Source organism: Dama dama, chromosome 23, assembly GCF_033118175.1.
Source record: "Dama dama isolate Ldn47 chromosome 23, ASM3311817v1, whole genome shotgun sequence".
Classification (NCBI taxonomy): domain Eukaryota; kingdom Metazoa; phylum Chordata; class Mammalia; order Artiodactyla; family Cervidae; genus Dama; species Dama dama.
Window position 1 is genome coordinate 58,268,448 of NC_083703.1, and position 23,242 is coordinate 58,291,689.

At 45.0% G+C, this 23,242-nt stretch overlaps 1 protein-coding gene across 3 annotated transcripts in view; it reads left to right on the forward strand.

The window, feature by feature from the left end:
* Positions 1–23,242, forward strand: part of LOC133044968 (putative serine/threonine-protein phosphatase 4 regulatory subunit 1-like) — a 69,199-nt gene that overhangs the window by 30,348 nt on the left and 15,609 nt on the right. For 2 of the 3 annotated variants that reach the window (XM_061126937.1, XM_061126936.1), the window contains exons 4-5: positions 1,682–1,827; positions 17,841–17,948. In XM_061126937.1, coding sequence (XP_060982920.1) covers positions 1,682–1,827; positions 17,841–17,948 — 254 coding nt within the window. Of the gene's footprint in view, positions 1–1,681; positions 1,828–17,840; positions 17,949–21,674; positions 21,859–23,242 lie in introns of all 3 variants that reach the window. The other variant, XR_009690100.1, reaches the window with a different exon arrangement.

The following is a 23,242-nucleotide window of genomic DNA, read 5'->3' on the forward strand; positions in this document are numbered from 1 at the left end:
ACTGCAGATGGTGACTGCAGCATGAGATTAAAAGATGCTTGCTCCTTGGAAGAAAAGCTATGACCAACCTAGACAGCATTTTAAAAAGCAGAGACATTACTTTGCCAACAAAGGTCCGTCTAGTCAAAGCTATCATTTTTCCAGTGGTCATGTATGGATGTGAGTGTTGGACTATAAAGAAAGCTGAGCACCGAAGAATTAATGCTTTTGAACTGTGGTGTTGGTGAAGACTCTTGAGAGTCCCTTGGACTGCAAGGAGATCCAACCAGTCCATCCTAAAGGACATCAGTCCTGAATATTCATTGGAAGGACTGATGTTGAAGCTGAAACTCCAATACTTTGGCCACCTGATGGGAAGAGATGACTCATTTGAAAAGACCCTGATGCTGGGAAAGATTGAAGGCGGGAGGAGAAGGGGATGACAAAGGATGAGATGGTTGGATGGCATCATTGGCTCGATGGACATGAGTTTGAGTAAACTCTGGGAGTTGGTGATAGACAGGGAGGCCTGGCGTGCTGCATACCTGGGGTCTCAGAGAGTCAGACATGACTGAGCGACTGAACTGAACTGAACTGAAGGACTCTGAATGTTGTTTGTCCTGGCAGTTAGGACTTTTTGTATTTTGTGAGTTTTGCCAGACTACTGTTTGCTAAGAAATACCAAGTCAAAAGAAGTCCTTTGAATTAGAACAATCCCAATCATTAATTTCCCTCACGATCTTTATAGGTTAATCTTGATTTTTCTTTCTCTTTGTACCTCTCCCTAATTGCTATCTTGGAAGAAAAGCACACTGCCTTATGGTAGATACTAAGACATTGTCCATCTCCTCCCCCCCACCCCCTCAAACACACAGAGTTGAGATTAGTAAAATGAGTGACTAGCGGAGTTGCCAATATTGACGGCTGCTCTGTACCCGCCACTTGTCCTCTGCATGTATAGTGACTGGTGAACAGCTTCAGAAAGTTTCCAAAATCTTAGGCTTGTTCTAGATTTTGATCATTTTACTAGAAAATAGAAAAATAAGCCTTTCATATTGCGCTCATATTAGTTTAAAATATTCATTTATTTTAATGTGACACAATGCTTTTAAAAAGGCCCAAGCGGATGTTTTGAGTCCTTAAATGGATTCTCTTTGTAAATGAGTCACCATTTACAGTGCTGAAGCAATTATACATTTGTGTTAAATTTAATGTGGTATATTGGAGCTAGAGCTGCGCTCTTTTGTTTAATGCTGTTGCCTCCGAAGTAATTGGGATGCGTGGATTGTGGGGGAGCACATTTATGAAAGAATTGTTTATAATGTATACATTCTGGCTAGAATTTAAATAAGCACAACCCATAGGTCTGGCATATATGCCATTAGTTGTAATGGGTTTTGGACGCTGGCCCGGCACGCAGACCTCCTGTTCCCGCCTCGATTTATATATGGCTTGTTATAATAGAGTTGTCATTCTCTCTTCTTTTTATGTTTTTATATCGCCCTATAGCTTATTAGCTTTTTAAGCTTGTCTGTAGCATAAACAATCTAAATGGGAAATGATTTTCAAACTGCATTTGTCTAATTTCCTTGATGAAGTATTTTAGTAAGAAAAGCTTAGAAACTATCAGTATATACTGTATAAGATGCTTGGCTTATTCTTATATAATTCTTTTGCTCATTTTTTTTTTTTTTTATTGCAGCAGAGCCCACAGTGCGGACTGAGCTGATGGAGCAGATTCCTCCTCTTGCCATTTTTCTACAAGAAAACAGATCAGATTTTCCAGTGGTGCTCTCTGAATGCCTCATACCCGTCATGGTGAGGTACCTCACAGATACAGACAATCAGGTGTGAAAAATTACAACCTGAAGGTCTCTGCAGCAAACTCTCTTTCGTCTTACTTTAGCTGATATTCATAATTCAGAAAACAGCCACTTAGGATTTAGTGACTCCAGAACAAAATGTCTGTTTTTGCCCAGTTTCTTTAATCACATAGGAAAGTAGAAGGCATGCATTCTTATTATCATGAGCTATTTCTCTCTCTTTTTTTGAGAACTTTATTATGGAAATTTTCAAACACATCCAGTAGTCCAAGAGGTATTAAAATGAATGTCCACGTACTGTCCACCCAGCTCCAACTGTCATTAACATTTGACCAATCTTTCTTCATTTTTCTTACCCAGATAAACGCAGTCCCCAGACATTTCAACTGTACATGCATTAGCATCACTCCCTAAGAAATACAGACACTTAAAAAACTCCCGTAATGACAGCACCATTATCACAAGTATAAAAGTTTTCAGTGGTTCCTTAATAATGTCATCTAATATCTAGTCCTGTTCAGATTTTCCCAGTTTTCTCATACATCTGCTTTTTGCAAATATTCTGTTCAAATCGGAATACTCCAAAGTTTCATATACTACATTCAGTTGTTGTGTCTTTCAAATCTTTAATCTGTAGTAGTTTTTCTTCCTCTGCTATTTATTTGTTTAGGATACTAGGTTATCAGTCCTATAGAGTTTCCTGCATTTGGGATCTGGTTGATTGCATTTCCAGTGCCATTTGAGATGTTCCTGTATTCCCAGTGTTCCCTCCAAATTGGTGAAGTCTAAAGGCTCAATCAGACTCGGCTTTTTGTGTAGTATAGTGAGAACACTTTTTAGATGTTGCTGTGTTTTCTTGCTGCATCAAATCAGGAAGCACACAGGCCATGTGGTCACTGGATTAGGTTCTGTCAGCCTTAGCTATTTATGATAAAGTTCCTCACTGGCCTCTAAGCAGCCACTAGTGAGCCTTACCCAGATCTAGGATTTTGTTAGAGGTTGCAAAATTGTGACGCTCTAATTCCATCATTCCTTCTTTTAGTTTTTATTTTTATTGAAGTCCAGTTGATTTACAATGTTGTGTTAGTTTCAGGTGTACGGCCAAGTGATTCAGTTATACGTGCATGCATATATATATATATGCATGCACTATATATACTCTTTTTCAGATTCTTTTCCCCTATAGGTTATTGCAGAATGTTGTGTGCAGTTCCCTATGCTATATAGTAGGTCCTTGTTGGTTATCTATTTTATATATAGTACTGTGTATCTGTTACTATCATTCCTTCTTAATTTAATTGCTGAAATACTTCTGTAAAGACCTTCCCCCGAAGCTATTTGGTAACCCTGAAAAACTGTCTAGGGGAGACAAGTTAAATGCTTCACTCTCGCCCTTTATCTGCCAGTTTTTAGAAGAATTAGTTGGTGTTCTAATAACCTTCAAGGTTACCAATTAGGTTTTGAAAATTTATTTTAAGCATTATTATGAACTCCTGTATCTTAACATATTAGATATGTCTTAATCCACCGTAATTGTTATTCTTTTTGATAATCAAATTGTCCTAGTTTGACCAGTGGTGGAACCCTTCAAGGTGGCTCCTGAATCTTCTTAATGTGACCCAGTAGACTTTGCTACTAGCTCACTTCTACCTGGAATCAGCCATTTCTCCAAGGAACCCTAGTTCCTTCATGAGGGAAATGATAATACGAAGCCAGAACATGGATACCAGAGGTACTCACTGTTACAAGATTGGTCATGGCTTTTAGTGACAGAGCGATTTATTTTCTTAAAAAATAAAAATTCCTCATGAGTGTATACTGATATTTCCTACTCAAATTTGGGATTATAGGGCTTTTGTACATGTGTGCTAAGTCGCTTCAGTCATGTCTGACTCTTTGTGACCCCATGGACTGTAGCCTTCCAGGCTCCTCTGCCCATGGGATTTTCCAGGCAAGAATACTGGAGTGTGGTTTTATACCCTCCTCCAGGGGATCTTCTCGACCCAGAGATTGAACCTGGGTCTCCTCCGTCTCCTGCATCGCAGTCAGAGTCTTTACCACTGAGCCACCAAGGAAGCCCTATAAGGGCTTTTACTTACTTGATTTTATATTTGTATCTTTTTATTTGATTTTTTTTTTACACAGTATAAATCTGCCTTCTTAATGGTATTTATGTGTGTATGGTGTATGTGTATCTAAAATAAAAATAGCAGCATTATTACTAACAGCCTGGTAGAATTACTGAGTATAGTTTACGATTTCTTTGCAGTTCTTTTTGCTTTCAGGCTCTTTCCTGCTGGAGATGTACAGGCATATTATTATCAATGTGCTTTAAAGTCACTTGCACTAACACTTCTTTTTGTGGTTAAGCTGCCATCTTGATACACAGTTAGGCTCATTTGTTTTCATTTATTTTTCATTTTTAGGGATTGCTTTAGCTTTTACATGTTGATTTAATTTAGATGTGTAATTATTTAAAATGTTTTTACATGATTCTAAACTCAAAAGTGTAAAAGAAAGTACATTTAGAGAAATCTGATTTCCACTCCTGCCTCCCTCACCATCCTCTCTCTCTCTCCCCGCCACGGACGGCCATTTTTATTAGGTTTTGGTTTATCCTCGCCTTTAAAAATTACCCACACACAAACAGCTCGCAGCAAACACGTGTGCATCCTTATACCCTGTGCTGCCTGGTTCCTGTCTCAGACGAGAGTAGAGTACTGTACCTGGCACTCTGCCCATGCCTTCCCTATTGTCGTGGGGTCCCCAAGGTTAACCCGGGGTCGGCTGGGGAAGGCATCTCGATGCTTTCTCCGTCATCGCAGTGCTCCACTGTGCTTTATCCTAGACCTGGCGCTGTGTCTGCCCTTTGACATATTAAAATTGTTGCAGCAAGTAACCTTGTGTCATTTCTATTTCTGTCAGTTTATTTGGGGTGATGGATTTCCACAAAGGCTAAATGTATTTGTAATTTTTTACATGCCAAGTTTTTTTTTTTTTTTTTGGTTATTGTCATCGCCAAGAAATTATGCATTTAAAAAAAATTGGTTTTATTTATTTTATTCTGGCTGCGCTGGGTATTCACTGTAGCCCATGGGCTTCTCTAGCTGTAAGGGTGGTACTTAGTTGCCCTGAGGCATGTGGGATCTTAGTTCCTCGACCAGGGATCAAACCATGTCCCCTGCACTGAAATGTGGATTCTTAACCCCTGGACCACCAAGAAAGTCCCAAGAAATTCTGCAGTTTTGACTTGTATTTCTTCCCTTGATCCAAGCATTTTTAAAGAGCAAATACTCCCCTCTAACTATTAGACAATGTGCTAGGATTAGGCATAGTTTTTAAATAAGTAAAGAAGTCATCCTGCCTGCACTCTCCTAACATCAGTATTTTGATTATTTTTGCATTTTCTCCTCCAAGGGCTTACTTTTTTTTTTTTTTTATGCTCCTCCATGGGTCTAATCATAATGGGATGCGGTTTCCTCCATCCGTTCATTTGTTCCGACAGCTTCTGAGTGCCTATTATGCGCCAAGCCTGGCGCTGCGTGCTGGGGATGAAGAGATGAGCAGGACAGGTTTTCTACCCGAGGAAGCTCGTCTGCATGTCACAGACATTATACGTCTTCATCATCTCCATATTTTTAATTTTGTTTTGAATGCTTAGCTTTCTTTCAGCTTTTTTCTTGTCCTGTAGATGCAGTGAGCCTCATAATAGGTGCAGTTTTATTTTTCTCTTGGTTTATTTTTCCTTTGGATGCATTCTTAAAAATGAGGTTCTGCTGGGTTGGGGGGAATTTGACAGTCTCATTGACCTTTGTTCTGTGTCATGGTCACATATTTGACTCCAGAGCAGGGAGTCAGGGACTGTGGTGTGTTTCAGTTGTTGTTGTTGTTGTTGTTGTTTTAAGATATTTATTTATTTTTGGCTGTGCTGGGCCTTCCCAGTGCTGGTGAGTGGGGGCTGCTCTCTAGTTGCGGCGTACAGGCTTCTTGCTGCAGTGCCTTTTCTCTTGTTGCAGAACATGGACTCCAGAGAGCAGGATCGGTAGCACAGGCTTATTCACCCCATGGCATGTGGGATCTTCCCGGACCAGGGATTGAACCGGTGTCCCTTGCATTGGCAGGTGGGTTCTTAACCACTGGACCACCAGGGAAGCCCAGGGACTGTAGTTTTGATCCTAGGCTCGAGTGTGATTCCTGACACTCGGCCCGTGTCTCCTGAGGAGTTGTGTTCACGGCTGTCAGCCTGTGCTGCTCACGTACCCCCACTGCCCTGGGTCACTGCCCCCGCCCCGCCCCGCCCCAGGGGCCCCACAACTGCCTTCTCTGGAGATGCTGTCCACTCTCTCTCCGTGATTTCCCAGCACCCTGAGCTTGCCCGCCCTGGAGACCTCCGTCTCCCGACTCCGTCTAACCTTGCCTTCACTTCCTGTTGTTCTGCAGCTGCTCCCTCTCTCAACCCACCCACCCTTTCGGCCTGTCTCCACCATCACTCTCTGTTTTTTCCCTGTGGGCTCTGCTCCCACCCTTCCTCCTCTCTCCTCCCAGGTCTAGTCGGACCCAAGTCTCCTTTGTTTCTGTGACAAACACAGAACCCCGTGAGGACACCCCCTCTGCTCCCGCCTGTCATCTTTAAACACGGAAATGAGATGCAGTCACAACTTACTGAGTAGTCTTCAGCCTCCTTACAGTCCTGAAGCACAGCCCAGCCTCCTCCGTGGGCCGTCCGTCCCCAGCGCACTGAGGACACCGCAGGCAGCCAGTCCCTCCCTTCCGCTCAGGCTGACCTCCCCGCTCCTTCCTCACCCCTCTCTGCTCCCCACAGCAGATACTACTCCCTGCCGCCTGCCACAGCCACCCTGTGGGCAGGCCCGCAGGTCCCCCAGGAGGCAGAGACGCAGGTTTTGCTGCTCCCATCCGGCCTCTGCATTTTGAGCCTGCCTGCGGTTCTGTGTTCCTCATCAGGTACTTTTCATGGCCACTGAACATGCAGTGACTCCTGTGAGGTATGAAATTCACAAAATTGGGCGTGATAGCAGTATTATCACCATGACTGCCGCGATTGCCAAGAGCTGCAATTTCTTGAGCTTTCACTGTGTGATGTACACGGTCTTCCTTCCTCCCCCTACCCACCCCAGGGAGATCGGCCTGCTGGGAGTTCATCCTCTATTTAGAGGTGAGGAGGCAAGGGTGCCTAAGTGTGCGCTCGTGTGTGTTGGGTGTCCAGGCTCCTGAGGCCCATCTGGTGGAGGACGACTCTGGGACTGCCCATTGTACTGGATATCCTAATAGTTTCTCTCCCATCCTAGGCTCCCTGGAACCTCCCCCTTCAGGGTGTCGTCTGGTCTTTTTCTTGTGGTTCTGGGTTTCCTCTGCTCCCCAGGGCCTGGGGAGGTCTTTGTGCATGTGGACACCTGGATGCTGCTTATCAGCGGGTCCCTGACCTTGCCCCTCCCAAGCCCAGTGACTGGCTCTCCCTAGACGTGCCCCGAACCACATGGAGCTCCAATGCTCCAGCGCCCAAACCTGTTCTCTTCACCTTCAGTCTTATCGCTCCTGTTTTCTCCATCTTGGGTAGAGAGCCTGAGTCATCTTTGGGTTTCTGGGACCACGTGCATGCAGGGGCACCTTCTCCTCTCTGTCCGCCACCCCGGAGTCCATCCTGGTCAGAGTTAGAAGCGTCACTGCCCAGGAGCCCCTCACCTGCTCTCAGCATCTAGAACCCTTGGGGTTTCTGCACTTTCACTGAGGCTGAGAGGATCTTGTCACGCCTCTGCTTATCCTCCCTGGACTCCCTGCCACACCTGAGTGACCACCACAAATCTCAGTGGGACCCTGGAAGCCTTGCCCATCTGACTTCCCTGGCCCTTCCGCCTTCACTGTGCCATCCAGCTGCTGCCCCCGTGCTGTTTTCTGGGACTTCTCCCTAGGGCTCATTTCTGCACGTGAGTGTGCTGTCCTCTCGCCTCTTCTTGCTTGGAGTATTAGTTTCCTGGGGCTGCCTGAGGACCGTGTTGCAAACTGGGTGGCTTAGAACAACAGAAGTTTATCCTCTCACAGTCCTAGAGGCCAGAGACCAAGATCCTGGTGTGGTCCAGGTCATGCCTGCTCCAGAGGCTCCAGGGGCTCCATTTCTGCCTCTTCCAGCCCCTGGCAGCCGCTGGCTTCCTTGGCTTGTGGCCGCGTCACTCCAGGCTTGGCCTCCATCTTCAGACGGCCTCTCTGCTCTTGCATCTGTCTCCTCCCATCTTTCTCTTCTGGAAACACCTGTGGTACAGGTAGGGCCCACCCTGATGACCTTGGGTGACAGCAGGATCATCAGCTAAGTCACATCGACAAAGAGCCTTTCCCTGAAGGTCACCTTCAGAGATTCCAAGGTTTGATGGGGACAGAACTTTGGGGGACGTCACCCTTCACCCGGGCAGGCTTCTCAGTGCCTTCGACGTCTGGCTCTGCCGCTGCTTGGGGCCTCCCCCTGCCACCCTGGGCTGCCACCTCTGGCCTCTCAGCTGCCATGTGGGACTGCGGCGGGTCGGGCACTTCTGCTTTGTGGTCTCTCCCGTCCCCACTCTTGGCACGTGCTAGACACTCCGTAACTGTGTGACACCTCAGCGTGATTGAGGGCTTTCCCTGCCTGTAGTCAGATACTGAGTACTGTCATGGGCGCTGAGTAATACTGCTGGGGGTCCCCTTCCCGCCCCTACCCGCTCCCCCTGGCTTGTTGCAGCGGCTGCCTTGCTGACGTTCCTGCCCCAGCCTTTCATTGCCGCCACTGCTGAAATGATGTTTCTAAAACACTGTTTTCAGCCTGTCACCTGCTCAGAAACTTGGATGTTGCAGCCTCCAGGGCTTCAGTCTTCCAAGCTTGCGTGCCCCACCCCCCAACTTATAATCACCTGCAACTCTGCCTGGCACATTTCTGGGTCCTGTTGCTGTTTTCCTGCTCTCTGTCACTGCGATGAGCTGCCTGTTTCATTACTTGCTCCACAAATTGGAGCTTCCTGTGCTTTCACATCTCCAAAAAATTCTCTTTCCAGCTCCTTAGGAGCCCTCTGAGCTCTGGTGTCTGCTCACCTGGTGCAGAGAACAAGGGGCAGGTAGCCCCCCCTCCCCAGCTTTCCCTTCTCTGGCCTGAGGAGCCTTTATGCTTGTGTCCCACCCCGAGCGGCAGATCCTCCTGGGCCACGCTTTACAGAGTGTCTGGGGACGGCGCTGCCTTTCCACCTCCATGCCTGCATGGTACCCACCCCCCTGCTCCGGTTCACTCTCTGGAGTGGGAAGACAGGCAGCATCGTGTCATCATACAGGGAAAATGCGTGTGTGCGTGTGTGTGTGTGCGCGCATGTAGAACTCTTGCAGAGGAGATGTAAAGGCGGAGTGGGGCCTGGTTAGGCCATTAGACTACAGCTGGGGAACCTGACGCACACGGGGAGGTGACGTGTGTCCTGAGCGCTGAGGAGCAGCAGGTGCCGTTGGCAGCCTAACCTAAGGCCTCAGGGAGGAAGGGGGACCGAAGGAGACCTGCGAGCCACAGGGGAGCAAGAAGGGGCCGGCTCGGCACTCGATTTAGGGAGTCTGATCTTGATCCTGGAAGCACGTGGGCTCACACTGGGCTGCCCCTTTTCACCTCTTCCAGGTTAGAGTCAAGTCAGGAGGTGCTGTTGATGCTGCTGGAGCAAGAGCTTGTCTTTCAGCACGAGACTGAAAGCAAAGTGTGACCCGTGCTGCCGGCGCTGTTGGCCCCCCGTGGTGATGATGCCTACAAAGCAGAAGGGGTGAATGTTAGTCTGAGTGGGAACAGCAGCCCCATGTCTCTGCCGACTGTCCCAGAACTTGGCGTGAGTGTGACTTAGAGCGTCCTGTGCAGACAGTGGTGACCAGCACTGTTCCCATAAATGAGGCAGCTGGCAGTGCAGACTTGTCAGAGAAAGGTCACAGTTTAGATCCAAGTGATTATCCTTAGACCCAGTTGTTTCATGAAGGCAAAACTTGGGACTCAGCATGATTCTGGCAGAGGTGAGGCAGCTGGCGAGGTGCTGAGGTTTCTAGGCAAATCCTTCAGCCACATGGGATCATGGGCCCCTTTTCCCAAAGTGGGGACCCGAGGTGGTGTGGGAGATGCTTTTAGGTGATATTTGGACAATTTAAAAAAATGGAATAGACATGGGTGCCTGTTTTATAAAGTAAGATGAGACTGAACGTGGCATGTCAGCAAATAAGAAAGAGTCTCTCTGGAGAAGGCAGTGTCCTGTTCATCGCAGTTTGGGAAACTCTGTGATATCTGTGCTTTTACCAGTAAAGGTATACAATGAAAGGATGAGTACAAGCACTGAACGTCTTCTGCTTTTAGTAGCGAAGTTTGTGGTATCCTTGGGTTTGTAGGATTCTACACCCATTATGAAGTGATTATATAAGCAAGGACTTTCTCCTTGCTTCCAGAGCCCTTATTCACACATGAGCTGCTGAGGAGGCAGTGCTGGCCTTCACTGGCCACCCTTGGACTAAGAGCCCAGCGTGTCCCTGCACTTACCCTTCATGGCTCAGGGGAAGGTCATCCAAGGCCACTTGTGTTCTGTTCTGCTGCTGCCTCCCCAGGGACTCTGGCAGGTGGTGCTGCACAGTCCATCCCTTTGTGTGGGCATCACAGAACTAAGGGTGGTGCTAGAGATAAAAAACCCGCCTGCCAATGCAGGAGACTCAAGAGGTGTGGGTTCAATCCCTGTGTTGGGAAGATCCCCTGGAGGAAAGCATGGCAACCTACTCAAGTATTCTTGCCTGGAGCCCAGTGGGTTACAGTCCATAGGGTTGCAAAGAGTGGGACACGGCTGAAGTGACTTAGCATATACACACAGCACAGAAGTAAATAGCTCCAGGATTATTCCAGCATTTTGAGGGAAATGCACAGGGATTTAAAAAATCTTAAGCCTTAAGTATGAGTACAATAAGATATAGTTGTTTCCTTGGTTGCAAAAGAATGATGTTCAAGAAAGGAATTCTAGTGTGGAAACATTACATACCATGGAGCTAAAAATTTGTAATACAGCATCAGAACATTTGATCATTATTCTTCGTTTATGTAAAAGTTGTTCCCAACTATGAGTTAAAGGTCCGGCTTTTTAAACTAATTTAATTTTTTGCATAATCCATATGTTTATAAGATGAATCAGGCTGAAGAATAATTGATTATTAAAATTCAAATTCTCCAGGGTTCTTTTATAAATTTCAAGTTTCCCTGTAAGAAATTACATTTATTTTGCAAAGTGAACCTAGATAATATCATTTAGTTGGGATATCTGGCAGCTGAATGGTGAACTTTGCCAACTAGATCTTCGTTTTCGTTTGAAAGTTGGCTAGGCGAGTTTCCAAGGCTACAACTGACAACCAAATACCTTATCCCTAAAGACTGATAATAGCATGACAAATAATTCTAAAGGCATTTTTGCATGATTTTTATTTTGTTTTGTTTCCAGCCACTCTGTTCTTGTCAGCAGTATTCTATTTTTTTTTTTTTTTTTTTTGGTGAAAACATTTGGAAAATATAATGTCTTAAAAGCTCTCTTCACATGTCATTTGCAGAACAAATTAGTTCACATAAATTGTATTTTTCATTCAAAGTGGGTTGCCGATTTCATTACTTGAAATGTGCAGGCTCTTAAACGTGGCTGCAAAAAACAAAAATGATCTTGACCCGTGCCCAGGTGGAGGCATATCTGCATTTTAGAGGACTTCTGGAAGGCTGCCCCTTCTCTTCCCTTGGAGCCCCAACGGGAGCAGGACTTGGGGTGCCTTGCCTGGCCCGTGTATGCTCGGGTCGGACTCAGAGGCTCCCTAGGGAGGCTCCCTCCCTAGATTCTTGGAGGCCAAGAATCTAGGAGCAGTCTCACTCCTTGGAACCGCAGAGCCCTGGAGCACAGAGGTGCTGTTCTCTTTTTAGCGAGGAAATAACAGTAGGATAGGAGTGGATTTCATTCTTCAAGGAACAGAGACCAAGTGTGTGATTGGCAGAGCTCCCTTGGGAAGACAGGTTCTCATTTAGCCAGTCCGAGTGACACCCTGAACACCGTGGCTATCAATGTGTATTTGTGAGGAGGTGATAGGAGAGAAAAGAAGCAAGTTGCAATGTTCCGATTCTCTTGTGTTTTGGGCTTTCTTTGCAGCCACGTGGTGTGAATATTGCTTACATTCTCTTTTTATACATTCACAAACACATGCACTCTTGGAACAGTGCTGTTTTGAAGAAATTGCTTCTGCCCCGAGGCACCTGCACGCCTCCATAGACAAAAACGTGTGTCTATTCATTAGACTTTACATTCTCTCTGGAAGTTACAATCAGTCGATTCTGATGCCAGCAACCATAGTGTACACATGACTGGGGGTATCAGAGCTTGCCAACTGGACGCATCCTGGGCATTTTAAAGCTGAGTTATGCAGTGCAGATTATGTGTGCTAGTGGTGGTTTCCTATGTCCTGGTTTCTCGCACAAACGCGGTTTGTTTCGTGAAGTCTATCTAATATGCCAGGTGACATTAGTGACTCCTTCCTTCACACAGTCAGAAGGCTGGGTTCCTGTCTGTCTTGTATCATTTAGCAATCGAATCACAAATGTCATTGGTTTGTTTATTTTTCCTTCGAAATGGTGCGCTTCTTAAAAACACAGGTGGCTTTCTGCCACCGGCACCCAGCACAGTGCCAGGCCCAGAGTCAGCACTAAATAAATGTTAGTTGTTGAATGAATGAATTGGTAAAACCTGGAAGCGCGGTATCCTGTAATTGTATCTCGACAGCATAAACAGGCCACCGGAGACCAATTACAATTCCTCTTATTTGCAGGAAGGCCATTAGCATTCTGAGATTATAACTAATTGTCAGAAGCCTATTTTTCTCTCCCAACACGTTTTTGCATTAAGGCTTCCTCATTTTTTGTTGTCATTCCTATTTTTAAGCTCATTTTTATTTGTGCATTCATTTAAAAGGAATGTTGCAGTTCCCTGCTGTAAAGAATAGCTGGGTCCCAGCAACAACATGAAGGTGGTCATTCCACACACGTGGTTCCCAGGGCCATGGGAATGTCATGTCTCGTCATGTGGTGTGCTGACTTTCTAATGATTGTGAATTTGTTTTGCACGGGCAGTAATAAGGTCCTGTGGGTGTGGCCAATGGAGAGAGTGGATGGAGATGCCGGCCTGTTGCCCGTTACCCTGGATACCGAGCCTCGTGTCTCATTTCTGTGGCTGACACTCCGTGCAGCTCTGCTGAGCACCAGATCAGAAATACGTGTCTCTGAGTCCTGAAGACACAGCCTTCTCCTTATTTGAGCTGTGGGGTTAGTTCCCTCTCCCCCCTCCACCCCATTTGGTTCTCTTTTCCCTCTTGTCTGCTGGGTGCAAATTCCAAAGAGAATAGCTGGTGAACTGTAACCAGGAGCTTGCTTGGCTATAAAATACATAAATAAATAAAGGCAGTGCTGTGCAGTGGGCAGAGCAAACGAGCGATGGGAAGTCCTTCCTTCTTTCTTCATCCCCTTTTCTTTTCTTTTTTTATTTTGAGGATGAGAGAGTTCTTTAAACATTTTTTGGAATAATTTTTCATTCTGTCTTAATTTCAAGCTTGTAGAAGAGTTGCAGGAATGAACTGCTATATACCCTTTATCCCACTTCACCTGTGGTTTATATTTATCTCAGTTTAATCACATCCTCTCTTTTTATACATGTGCACGCACACACACACACACACACCTCTCTCTCTCTCTCTATATATATATATATATATACACACACACATATATTCATGCATATATGTGTGTATATTTTTCTGAGCCACTTGAGAGTAAATTGGAGATACTGTTGCCCCTTTACTCCTAAATACTTCAGTGGATGTTTCCTAAAAACAAGGAAATTTTGTCTTAAACATCCATAGTACATCAATCAAAATCAGGCAGTTTAACCCTGATGCAATACTAATACATCATCCCTGGTTCATGTTCCAGTGTTGTCGTTTGTCCAGGATCACCCCTGGTACTGAATGGCTGCACGTCCTTTGTCTCCTTGGGCCTGGGATGGATGTGGAGTCTTTCTCTGGATTTTGTAACATGAACAAAACGGGAAAGGGACAGGGCAGTGCCTCCGGTGAAAGAAGAAAAAGTAAAAGTGTTAGTCGTTCAGTCATGTCTGACTCTTTGCAGCCCTATGGACTGTAGCCTGCTGGGCTCCTTTGTTCATGGGATTTTCCAGGCAAGAATACTGGAGTGGGTAGCCATTTCCTTTTCCAGGGAATCTGCCTGACCCAGGGATAGAACCTGCATCACTCACATTGCAGGCAGATTCTTTACCATCTGAGACACCACTCTCCCAGTTTAGGCTCCTCTGACGTTGCCTGCTAACTGTAGAGTCCACCTTGGCATTTCTGGTGGGAAATGTAGGGTTGTGCTCTCGTGTGTCACATCAGGGGGCCCAGGACTTCGGTTTAGCCTGATATTGGTGATGTGAACTCTGGTGACTTAGACGGAGGTGGTGTCTGCCAAGTTCCTCTGCACTTCTTTTCCCCCCTGAATGTAATAGGGGGAGTTACTTTGCAGCCACACAAGTTTGTTGTTGATCAAACTTTCACCCACTCCTGTTAGCATCCATCAATGATTCCAGCTGACATTCTGCTATGAAATGTCCCTTCTCCATTATTTGCTAACATTTTGTTGAGATTTTCACATCTATATTCAAGAGGACTATTGTAGGCAATTTTCTTTTCCTATTATGTTTTTGTCAGGTTTTAGAATCAGGGTTATTCCAGCTTCAAAAAAATGAGTTGGGAAGTATTCCCTGCTCTTCTATTTTCTGAAAGATTTTGTTTAAGATTGGTGTTATTTTTCCCTTAAATATTTGTTAGCATCCCCCAGTAAAACTTCTGGCTCTAGGGTTTTCTGAGATGGTTTTTGATGACAGATTCAACACAGATATGGCCTGTTCACATCTGTTATTTCATCTGTGTCATTGGGTAAGTTGTATATTTTCAGGAACTTATTAATTTCATCTGAGTTGTTAATTTATTGGGATAAAGTTGCTTACAATATTCCCTTATTCATTTACTCCCTGGGAAGATCTGCAGTATTATCCCTTCCATTTATGATATTGGTAGTTTCTGCTGTTTATTATTTCTTTCCTTCTACTTACCTGAGTTCAATTTGCTTGTAGTTGTCCAGTTTCTTAAGGATAAAGCTTAATTTTTCTCAATCTAGCTTCTTTTCTACTTTAAGGGTTTAAACCTATGCATTTAACGTTAATGTCTTTGTCATGTATTGACTCTTACTAAAAGGTGACTTTCTCTATCACTGGTAGTAATCTGTATCTTGCAGTCCACTGAGATAGTACGATTAATATAACTTACTCCGGGATTCTCGTGCTACTGCCCATCATAGTATATCAGTTTATATCTGTTTACTCATATGTCTATATATGTCTTTACATTGAAAATGTTCTTCCTTTTGTTGACACAGAGTTTGGTCTTTTTTTTATATCCAATCTAATAGTTCCTGCCTCTTAATTGGAGTGTTTATTCCACTTATGTTTAATGTAATTACTGATATATTTGAATTTAATTCTGCCACTTTTTTTGTTTTCCATTGGTCTCGTTTGTTCTTCTGTTAATTTTTTCCTGCCTTCCTTTTGGCTAATTGACTATTTTTGTAGTATTACATTTTAATTTCTCTATTGAGAATTTTCAAAAAATATAGTGCCTTGCAGCAACACAGTTCTACTCACCCCACCCCCCACCCCTGTGCTATTGTTTTCACATACGTTATGACATGTACCTTACATGACAGTCCTGGTAATATGATATTACAATTTTTGATTTGAACAATTCTAAGTTTTAGAGCAAGTAAGAAAAGAGAAAAAAAAAATTCATAGCCTTTTATACCCACAGTTTTACCATTTTTGATGCTTTTGTTTCCTTTCCTTGGTCTGAGTGTCCATCTGATGTCATCTCTCTTCAGCCTGAAGAACTTACTTTGGTACTGTTTTTAGTTTGGTTGGCTGCTGACAAAATCTCTGTTTTCATCTGAAAATGTCTTTTTTTTTGCCTTCAATTTTGAGTGATAGCTTTACTGGGTATAGAATTAAGGTTTGTTCTTATTTTTCCTTGCAGCACTTTAATGATACCATTTTGCTGTCTTCTGGAAACGTCAGCTGTCATTCATATCATAATCCTGTGTAGAATATCCTTTTTCCTCTGTCAGCTCTTGAGATTGTTCTCTTTGTCTTTGTAGAGTGGGTGTTTATCTTGCTTTGTGTTTCTTAAACTCCTTGGATTTGTGTGTTGATGCCCTTCACTTAATTTGGGCAGTTTTTGGCTATTGTTCCTTTAAGTGCTTTTTAAAATCTCTTTTTTCTTTCAGTCCAGGACTTGGATTACATAAAGTTGGGACTCTTGATATTGTCCCGTTAGGTGTTTGAGTTTCTGTTTTTGTTTATTTTTTAAATTTTTCTGTCTAATGCTCAGATTTGGTGATTTTCATTGCTCTTTTTTAAGTTCAGTGACTCTTTTTGTCACCTCCAAAAGGTGACAAAAGCCTCCAAGAGGCTGTTAGGCCTCTCTATTACATCTGTTTTACCATAGTTATTATGGTTTTTAGTGCTGGAGCTTCCATTTTTGACCTTTTTTGTAGTTGACATATCTCTATGATGTAGAGATTCCCTGTATGTTCTTTATGCTTGTATTTTATTTTAATCCTTGAATATATTTATAAAAGCTCCCTGAAAGTCCTTGTCTGGTGCTTGCAACATTTGGATCATCTTGGTGTTGATTTCTGTTGACTGTTTTTTTCTTTACTATGGGTCACTTTTTCCTGTTAACACATAATTAGTTATTTTTAATTGAATGTTGTTGTTGTTGTCTGACCAAGCTACTGTGTTTTGGTCAGAAGTCTTGATTTTTTTTTTATAGTTTCCATTTCTTTGATGATATTTCCTATCTGTTCATTTGTTATGAGTATTTTCCTTTTAGTTAATAGCTCTTTAAAGTCCTTTTAAAGCTCACTACTTCTAACATCTGCATCTTCTGTGGATTTGTTTCTACTGACTGAGGTTTTCCTTGAATGTAAGTCACATTTCCCCATTTGTTCTCATGTCTATGAATTTGTATTATCTAATGTGTCTTCTTGATGAAACAGTGCAGAAACTCTGGACTCTGTGGTTTTCCTCTGAAGAGTGTTGACTTTGTTCTAGAGTCTCCTTTGTCTTCAGCCCTCAGCAGCTGAAACCACACAGCTCCTTCTGCCTTCCAGCTATCGCTTCACTCTGTGAACCTTACCCGCTCCCCAGTGCCCACACGGTGCCGAGATCAGCCAAGAGTTAGAGTAAGATTTAATCTCGGGCAGGTGGGGGCTTTCCCTTCTCTAGCTCTCTTCCAGGATTTCTTCCTCACTTTCCAGCTCCTCTGGTCAGCTCTGTCTCTGTTCTCTGACTTCTCAAGCCAGTAAAGCAGTAGCTTTTACTTTAAGTTCAGCTACCCTGCATGCTGGTGCAGAATGAGGGGTGCCCTGGGCAGAAAGACAGCAGCAGGGCATGTTGTATCCAAGGTCTGCTCCCTTTTAGTCCTGCCAGTGTTTGGTGAGTCTTTGGTGATGGCCTGCAAGCCAGCTATTCCTATATATCCCACTTCACCAATATTTGGTTTGGGTAACAGGACTTCCCCTCTTTGAGCATTAGTTTCCTCGTCTGGAAAAATGAAGATGAATGATACTTATGTTGTAGGGTTTGAGGAACATGAAAGAGGAGATGTATATAAGTGGTTCATGCATGTGTTGGGCACACAGTAGGCATCTGGTAAGTGGTCACTCTCAGGCTTTAGACAATCTGAGTAAGACTTGAAAACTGTTGGCCTTCTATTGATGTAAATTGACAAAATGCAAAAGAAGGTGTTCTCTGTTTTGACTCCTTGGGTATTCTGGCAATATTTTGAATATTAGCTTTCAGAATCTAGTTAGTGATCCATGGGAGATCTGTGCTGTGGTATCTCAAGTGACCCGGGTTTTTTTCTTGTTATTTGTAGATAATCTGCAAGCTGTCGTCAGTGCTGAGCAAGTGCACAGTTGAACGCCTGCTGTTCCCGCGATTCTGTGAACTGTGTGGCTACGGGAAGCTCTTTCAAGTTCGGAAGGTGGGAGCATGTGGTTTCAAAACTCAGAAAGTTAAAACATTAAAAATCGATTCCTTGAAAGTGCCTGGACTTCCTCAGTAGACGCAGTCTGGATGAAAAGCGAGGCCAGAGGGAACTGTGTAAGACAATAGTGAATACCGCTGCCAGTTCTCCCGGCCACTTGGGCCCTGGGGAGATTCAGGGAGGCACAGGAGGGAGAGACCTGCTAAGACCTGTTGGCTTGTGCTTAGGCGCTGGGCCAGGCATGCAGGGCCTCTCACTGTCTGGGTTGAGGGGCTCTAGGACCCTCTTACATTTGCCGTCCCTTCTGACTGCACTCCCTGCTCTGCCCTCCCCTTTTATGGCTGGTCACTTGGTTGTCAGAGTCTTCCTTCTGAAGGCCATTGCCTCCCTACCCCTCTCCCCGTCCCCAGCAGCCTCCCCCTCCACCTTGCTGTGCAACTGCTCATCTTCTCTATGGCCTCTCTTCATGACACGATGCAGAGCCAAGGAGACAGGGCTCATTTACCTTGCAGAGAATATTAAGGGTCTCTTTTGCTCTATTGCTAACCAAATGCATTATGTATTGAGATAATTAGGAGCCAGAACGTCCTAGCATGTGGTGCTCTGTTGTAAATCTTCTGTTTCCAATGCAGCAAAGGCACCTGGGTGGTGCCGAGTGAGCGCCGGACTTGGTAAGTGCTTGTTAGCTGCCCGACCAGTGGAGTAATTGCTCTCAAGCTTCCTGCTTGTTGGTTTTCACAATTTGTTAAGACAAAAAGAAATCTGAGAATAATGAGCATGCGTTTTGCCTCTTTAAGGTGCGTGCTACAAATTTTGGTGGTATTTGTCACGCTGCCAGACAAGAAGGCCCTGAACAATTTTTGGTATGTGACATTTTGCCAATTGTAATTGCCGATGCACATCTTAGGGCACTTTTGAAATTAGTGGTAAAGTTTTGACTTTATGAGCCTGTTACTTTGGAACAGCAGCTCAATTTTGCATTCATCAGTTTCAGGTTTCTTGACTCCAGGAGCTGAGGTTTCTCTTAATCTCCGGGTGGCTGGTTGCGGGGTTGAGCAGGAGCAGCCCCCGCCTCTTTCCTGGGGGCTCCTGCTGTTGCTTCCTCACTGGTCAGTTCCCCCAGTCTCTTCTTGCTGTCTAAGCCGCCCTCTCTGTTCCTTATTGACTGCTCTTTCTATAACACTGTTCCACCACCTCACTGCTGGGCTTCAGTACCTGTGGGACTTTTCTTTTATAGATTAAAATCCAGATTCCCATTTCCTACCCCCCCGCCCAGGTCCCTTCACCGTTGCCTTTCCTGTCTCACCTCCATCACCTCCCTCAGGTCTGATTGCTGCTCTAACCATTGGTCATGCACGTAAATCACGGGGAAGGCGAAAGAGGGGGTATTTCTGATAAAGTCCCCAGTGATTCTTGGCACAGCAGGGTGGAGAACCATGTCACCCTTTGGCTGGGGGCTTTTCAGGGCCTCAAGACTTTCTGCTCTTGCATACCGCCTCTCTCCCCCACCTCCTCTGCTCATTACTACCCACCTCCTTCCAGAGGCTTCCCTGTCTGGGGGGACCCTGCTTACAGTTCACACCCAGCTTGCAGGTGCATTTGCTTTTTCCTTGTCTGGACTCACCTGCCTTTGTGTCAGAATTAGTTTCTCCCTTCTCGGCATTCTGTAGCATTCTGTTCAGGTTATGTCCCTCATACTCGTGTGTCCCTCACACACCTCTTTACAGTGTCACTGATGGGGGCCCTTCACCTAGTTGTGTTGGTCTGTTTCTCCACTGCCCACCGAGCACCAGATCCCCAGAGAACTGTGCTCAGTAAGCACTTGCCGCTTTTATGTGACAGGCGTAATACCTGTATGGTTTGAATTTAACCTCAAAAAGTATCATCTTTAAGTTGGTTTTTAAATTTAAGTTTAGAAGCTCATTTTGTTCTATTTAAACTGTAGCCATTCAACATAATTCTGAAATAATTTTTAGTGGGCTGTTGCCATGAGCACACAATGTTATCTCCTATAGTAGACAGGAGAAGAGCAGTGACCAACATAATAATTCTTCTGTGGGTGGATATTTCCACGATCATATGTTTCTATTTGTGAAGCATTTTGGCTGATTATTTTACCTAAGGATATTAAAGACAGAGCCTTATTTTTAAAGGGTAAATTTAAAAAGAAGTCATAATCATGACCTCCCTACAGACATAAGATGAACACGGGTCAGAGCTTTTATTGAATGCATCGATTAGTGAAGGAACCAGTAAGATCCAACAACTAGCTTAACTGAAGTGCCAAAAGTTCACAGTCACACTGAGGAGGACCGACGTGAGCTTGTAAATTGACTCACCACCATCCATATCCAGGGTGATGATATGATGATGTGGAACCCATTGCGTTCCATCGCTCCCAGCTTGCCTTCTATGGCTCCCAGCTTGCCTTCTATGAATAGGAACAGTTTGCATTGCTATCAGGTTTTAACAGTCTGCCCTCTATGACTAAAAGGGAGACTGTGGCTCAGACGTAAAAAAAAAATCTGCCTGCAATGCAGGTAAACCCGGGTTTGATCCTTGGGTGGGGAAGATCCCCTGCAGAAGGGAATGGCAACCCACTCCAGTATTCTTGCCTGTAAAATTCCATGGACAGAGGAGCCTGGTGGGCTATAGTCCATGGGGGTTGCAAGGAGTCGGACATGACTGAGCGACTAACACTTTGACTTAGGACCGTCTTACTTTGGTGGGTGTGCTCCTTGGGGAATCCAGAATTTCAAAGTCATCCACAATTCTTCTCTACAATTCACATAACAGATACCAGTCATTCAGCCTTTGGGAGGTTTTCTGTATTTATCTTCTTGGATTTAACCAGGTCATTTGCTAGGATTAAGGGGTAAAGGAAGTTACTTCTTGTTATTTCTGTTTGTTTCAGATGCTTTCTTTTGAACTCATATCTGGTTCCCTTTTCTGCGCCCTTAACTTACAGCTCTGCCTCCACGGCATCACTAAGTCAGGCCCGCCCTTGCTCAGGATGGCTGAGTCTGAGCAGCATGGTTCTGTTTGCTTTGGTAGCCCCCGAATTTTTTGGGCTCTGCACGGACAGTGTGTGGGGGATGCGGAAAGCCTGTGCTGAGTGCTTCCTGGCCGTGGCCCACACACGTCCCCTGAGGTCTGCAGGGCCAAGCTCTGGCCCCTTTTCATCACACTGATCAGTGACCCCTGCCGATGGGTGAGTGTGGCCACTCTGGGGCCTCAGCATGGCCTCCGGACTTGTCACTGTGTCCTGTGTCTTTTCAGTAATGGACCAGCTTGTTTAGACTTTGTGAGGATTATTAGGGGACCTGAAATCTCAGAAGCCTGGAGCGTTGGTTGCAAACAAATATTCCAGAAATGAAAATGAGGAGGAGAAAACTGTAACTGCCAAGTTACCTTTTCTGTTACAGTCATAAACATGCCCACAGTGATTAATAAGCGCTGTTCACATGCTTTACAGAGTCTGGAATTATTTGATATGGAATTAATATTCTGGAAGCATGTAAGCTACCTGATGGTACTACATTTTTTCCTGATTTTCTATTGAAAAATAGTTTATTTGGAACTTAGGGACTGCTTTTAGAAAGCAATGCACCTGCTGAGACATGATTCGGTGGACAGCGAGCTGTCTGGTGGTTAGCCATCTGTCCCACCTGGAATCAAGTGAATCAGACTCTGTACCTACTGAGCCCTTCCCTCTGGTTTCAGGTTCTCCAGGCTGCCTTCCAGTCCCTGGGCCCCTTCATCTCCACCTTTGCCAACCCCTCCAGGGCTGGCCTCTATATTCAGGAAGATGGTACCTTGAACATCTGACCACCGGCTCCGGGTTTGGACTCGGACATCAGCCTGGGCTACTGGGTGCAGGCAGCTGTGGGGACACAGCCTCCGCCTGGTGAGTTTCAGCTGGATAATTATCAGGGTCCCCGCTTCACCTCAAGCGTCCACCTAAAATTCTAGCAATTATCTCGTCTGGAGTTTTAGTAACAGTGACCTTCTGGGCAAGATGGAATATTAGAGCTTTAATTATGTAAAGAAGCAAAAAGTAATTGCAATAATGATTTTGAAACATGACTACTGGGTTATAAATAATGAAGCTACTGTCTCCTAAATTTAGATAAAATATTCATTGAGAGTAGTGATTAAATAACCTATAAAGAAAATTTTCTTTTACCATTTGATTAATGAAGTTCTTTGGACAATTCACACAGGGAAAATGTGAAGTCTCCCAAATAGACTTTTGTGCCATAGGATTTTACATGCGCATAAGGTGATATTCCTGACCCACTGTTTGTTGGCCCTACACTGTATTTCTTGTATGTTCTAGTGATTGATCTTGGTTTTTTTTTTTAATGGTCTTCCCTCTGAAGATGACAGGTACACTCTAAGCAGACCATTCGAGATGGTTCACAAGCATCTCTCCAGTGTTAAAGTTACTTAGCAGTGTGAGAGGAGGTAATTCACATCTCAGGGGGTATGGATCCTCTGTAAGAGTGGTGGATCCTTCCCTCCACCTTTCTTCACCAAAATTCACTGAGTTCTTGCTGAAGGTCAGGCCTGGGGCGCCACATCTTCCTCATCAAGACTTTCCAACTGGCTCGCGAGTAGCCAGGCCTTTGGGTCCAGCACCTTTTATTTTCTAATGCCTGCCCCCTGGTGGAGGGACTGATGAGCAGTAAGTGCAAGAAGTCTTGCCATGCCAAGGGGTGCCAGCGCACCAAAGCCAGGGCTCATGCACCACTTGGGCATGGTGGAGGGGTTGGCTGCACCCCCCTGTGCCTTTTTCAGTGCACAAAGTACCCCCCTAGCAGATCCGAGGGTACTGACTGGGCCTCTCGTCCCCTGTGAGGTTAGTGTCTTCTCAGGAGACCTGAGAGGTTGGGTCTCCAGGTAGACGGGAGGACTGGCTTGCGAGGATGTGGACCTCACCTTTTCCCATTTTCCCATTTTCCTTCCAGTCTATTGTTGTTATTTGTTGTTCAGTCGCTCAGTCGTGTCCAGTTCTTCAAGACCCCATGGACTGCAGCACACCAGGCTTCCCTGTCCCTCACTGTCTCCTGGAGCTTGCTCAAACTCATGTCCATTAAGTCGATGATGCCATCCAGCCATCTCATCCTCTGCCACCCCTTTCTCCTCATGCCCTCAATCTCCAGTCTGTTGTACAGGGCTAAAAACTTGCTTCCCCCATTTTAACCTAGCTCAGCACAGCCAGGCCAGAGAGAGCCAGCTCTGCCTAGAGAAGGCCCATCCATAGACACCAGCACCTTCCCACATGTCAG